Source organism: Rhincodon typus, chromosome 43 (assembly GCF_021869965.1).
Source record: "Rhincodon typus isolate 14 chromosome 43, sRhiTyp1.1, whole genome shotgun sequence".
In the NCBI taxonomy this organism is placed as follows: domain Eukaryota; kingdom Metazoa; phylum Chordata; class Chondrichthyes; order Orectolobiformes; family Rhincodontidae; genus Rhincodon; species Rhincodon typus.
In genome coordinates this window covers 5,345,381-5,348,331 of record NC_063374.1, presented here as the reverse complement: position 1 = coordinate 5,348,331, position 2,951 = coordinate 5,345,381, and the positions used below count along the sequence as shown (strand labels likewise).

General features: G+C 49.2%; 1 protein-coding gene across 2 annotated transcripts in view; it reads left to right on the top strand.

Annotated features, from left to right (window-relative positions):
* Window positions 1-2,951, top strand: part of LOC109924103 (malate dehydrogenase, cytoplasmic-like) — a 12,870-nt gene continuing 9,919 nt past the window's right edge. Inside the window, exons 1-2 of one of the 2 annotated variants that reach the window (XM_048619595.1) lie at window positions 1-204; window positions 2,184-2,359. In XM_048619595.1, coding sequence (XP_048475552.1) covers window positions 126-204; window positions 2,184-2,359 — 255 coding nt within the window. In that variant the 5' untranslated portion in view covers window positions 1-125. Of the gene's footprint in view, window positions 205-2,146; window positions 2,360-2,951 lie in introns of both variants that reach the window. The other variant, XM_048619596.1, reaches the window with a different exon arrangement.

Below are 2,951 nucleotides of genomic sequence, written 5' to 3'. Positions count from 1 at the left end.
CCCTTGAATGGGGGAAGAAGTCTTGAAGGATTAAGTGGCCTACTCTTGCTTCTAGTTTGTATGTTCATTCTTCCTGCTCTAATGTAGCACCTTTGCCTCTCTTGCAGCCTGTATTTCTGGTCCTGATGGACTTCCCTGCGATGTGGGGTGTGTTGTCAGGGGTCGCGATGGAGCTACAAGACTGTGCTTTCGAGCTCCTTCAAGGTAACAAGCCAATGTCCAGTGCTCAAATGACAAAACACACTGTGCGGGTATTTAAAACAAAATGATTATTCACTGATCATGTGTATACAGCACAAGCATGGGCCATGAGGCCTACTGGCTCTGTGCTGCAGTGTCTGCTCCTCGCAAGATTCCTCTCACTATTCACTTCACCCACGACATCCATTATTATCCTCTCCCCCTCATGTATTTACCCAGTTTACGAGCTCGCTTAGAAAGAAGAGAGAGAGAGAGAGAGAGAAGGCGCATGACTTTGTTCTGTGCTATGGTTTGAAACCACAACTCATGTCAACACAGCTACTGTCAGCGCTGAGGGAGCGCCGCACGGTCGGAGGGTCAGCGCTGAGGGAGCGCCGCACGGTCGGAGGGTCAGCGCTGAGGGAGTGCCGCACCGTTGGAGGGTCCGTTTTTGTGCTTGAGGTTAAACCCAGACCTTGTCTGTTGTATCGAGTAGGCGTAAAAGATCAGAAGGTTGATTTTTGGGGGAGCGGTGGCCTGGATTGTTAATACAGAGACCAGATGACACTCTGGGGACACAGGTTCAAATCCTGCCTCGGCAGATGGTGGAATTTTAATTCAGTAAAAATCTAACAATGATCGTGAATCCATTGCCAATTATTGAGAAAAACCCCACAGCTCTGGCAGCATCTGTGAAAGAAGAAACAGAGTTAATGTTTCGGGTCCAGAGACCCTGGCTCAGAACTCTGTTTTTTACCTTCACAGACCTGCTGAGTTTTTCCAGCAACTTTGTTTTTGTTCCTGATTTACAGCATCCACAGTTCTTTAGCTTTTTATCGGGAAAAACCCATCTGGTTCACGAATGTACTTTAGGGAAGGAAACTGCCATCCTTACCTGGTCTGGCCTACATGTGACTCCAGACCCACAGCAATGTGGTTGTTTCTTAACTGCCCTCTGGGCAATTAGGGGGCAATAAATGCTGCCTGGTCAGCGACGCCCTCATCCCGTGAATGAATAAAGAAAGATAAATAAAGAAAAAGCAGAGTAGCTCTATTCTTCCTGTGATTCTCTTGAGTAACTCGCATTGCCTTTTGAATAAAACCTCACCATTATCCAAATAAAAATTGCACTCCAAATGCTGGTGATCTGAAAATGGAAATTTCTGGAGAAACCCAGCAGGTGAGGCAGGATCTGTGGAGAGAAAGAAAAATGGAATGAACATGTCGAGCCATGTTACCCTTCTTCAGGCCTGCTGGATGGAATTATTGCCAAATATTTGGAATAGTTTGGAAGACAAAGTCTTGGGAGGAAGTCATCACCTGGAAGACTGTGCCATTGCATCAGTCACCCCAGTGTAGCAACGGATTGTGTGCAGAAAAGGGTTAAGTATAGAGATCATGCTGCAGCAGCAGATACCACTCCTTCGAGATAGAAGCAGGGAGCCACAAAGGAACAGAGACCGAGATATCTCAGAAGGCCCTGATTCGGGTGTCACTCCTGAAGCTTGACAAAGAGTCACCGGACTTGAAGTGTTAACTCCATGTACAGATGCTGCCAGACCAGGAGGAACGATGGCTCAGTGGTTAGCGCTGCTGCCTCACAGCACCAGGGACCCGGGTTCGATCCCGCCCTCGGGCGACTGTCTGTGTGGTGTTTGCACATTCTCCCCGTGTCTGCTTGGGTTTCCTCCGCTTGCTCCGGTTTCCTCCCACAGTCCAAAGATGTGCAGGCTAGGGTGGATTGCCCGTGCTAAATTGTCCCATAGTGTCCAGGGGTGTGCAGGTTAGGGTGGATTGGCCATGGGAAATGGAGCCTTACAGGGATGGGTAAGGGGTGAGTCTGGGTGGGATGCTCTTTGGAGGGTTGTTGTGGATTCTAATGGCCCACAGTCTAGGGATTCTGTGACCGGCTGAGAGTCTCTAACACTCTCTCTTTGTGTTTCATTATTGCTGGGCCTTGTGGTAGGCAAACCATGAGTAAGTGGCCGCACTGTTTCCTGCAGGAGTGACTGTGACAGACCGTGATGAAGTGGCCTTCAGAGATGTGGATGTTGCTGTTCTGCTTGGAGCAATGCCCAAGGCACAGGGCGTGGAGAACAACGACCAGTTCAAGTACAATGTTCAGATATTGAGGTCCCAGGGGAAGGCTTTAGACACATACGCCAAGAAGACAGTCAAGGTACAGGGCTGTAATTCCTCACGTTTTATCTCTATAACTGCAGCCCCTCATCCTTTCTGAGCTGCTGATCACTGAGTTTCACCATAAGATGTTGAATTATTTATTTGTCATGGAGAAGTGATGCAGAGCCCAGCCCAGCACCATTCTTGCCAGACCATCATCTCAGCCTCTCACCTGCTGGAACTGGGTTTGGGTTTGTGGGTTTGGGTATCGCTGCAGACACTTCAACCTTCACTATTTAACTGTGCTCTACACTGGTTTGGTGAGACCCTCAGTCCAATGGGCAATGGGGAAAGGGCTACAAATGTTGGGTTCACCTTCTCAAGCCTCTTCTGCACTGAGCCCACATTGCACAGCTTGTTGGTGATATTAAACCTAGAGACTGGGAGCCTGTCAGAATAGGAACTGGTCAGTGCTCCCCCATTGGTCAGTGCTCCCCCATTGGTCAGTGCTCCCCTTTTGGTCAGTGCTCCCCCTTTGGTCAGTGCTCCCCCTTTGGTCAGTGCTCGCCATTGGTCAGTGCTCCCCTTTAGGTCAGTGCTCCTCATTGGTCAGTGCAACGCCTTTGTTTAGAGCTCCCCTTTTGGTCAGT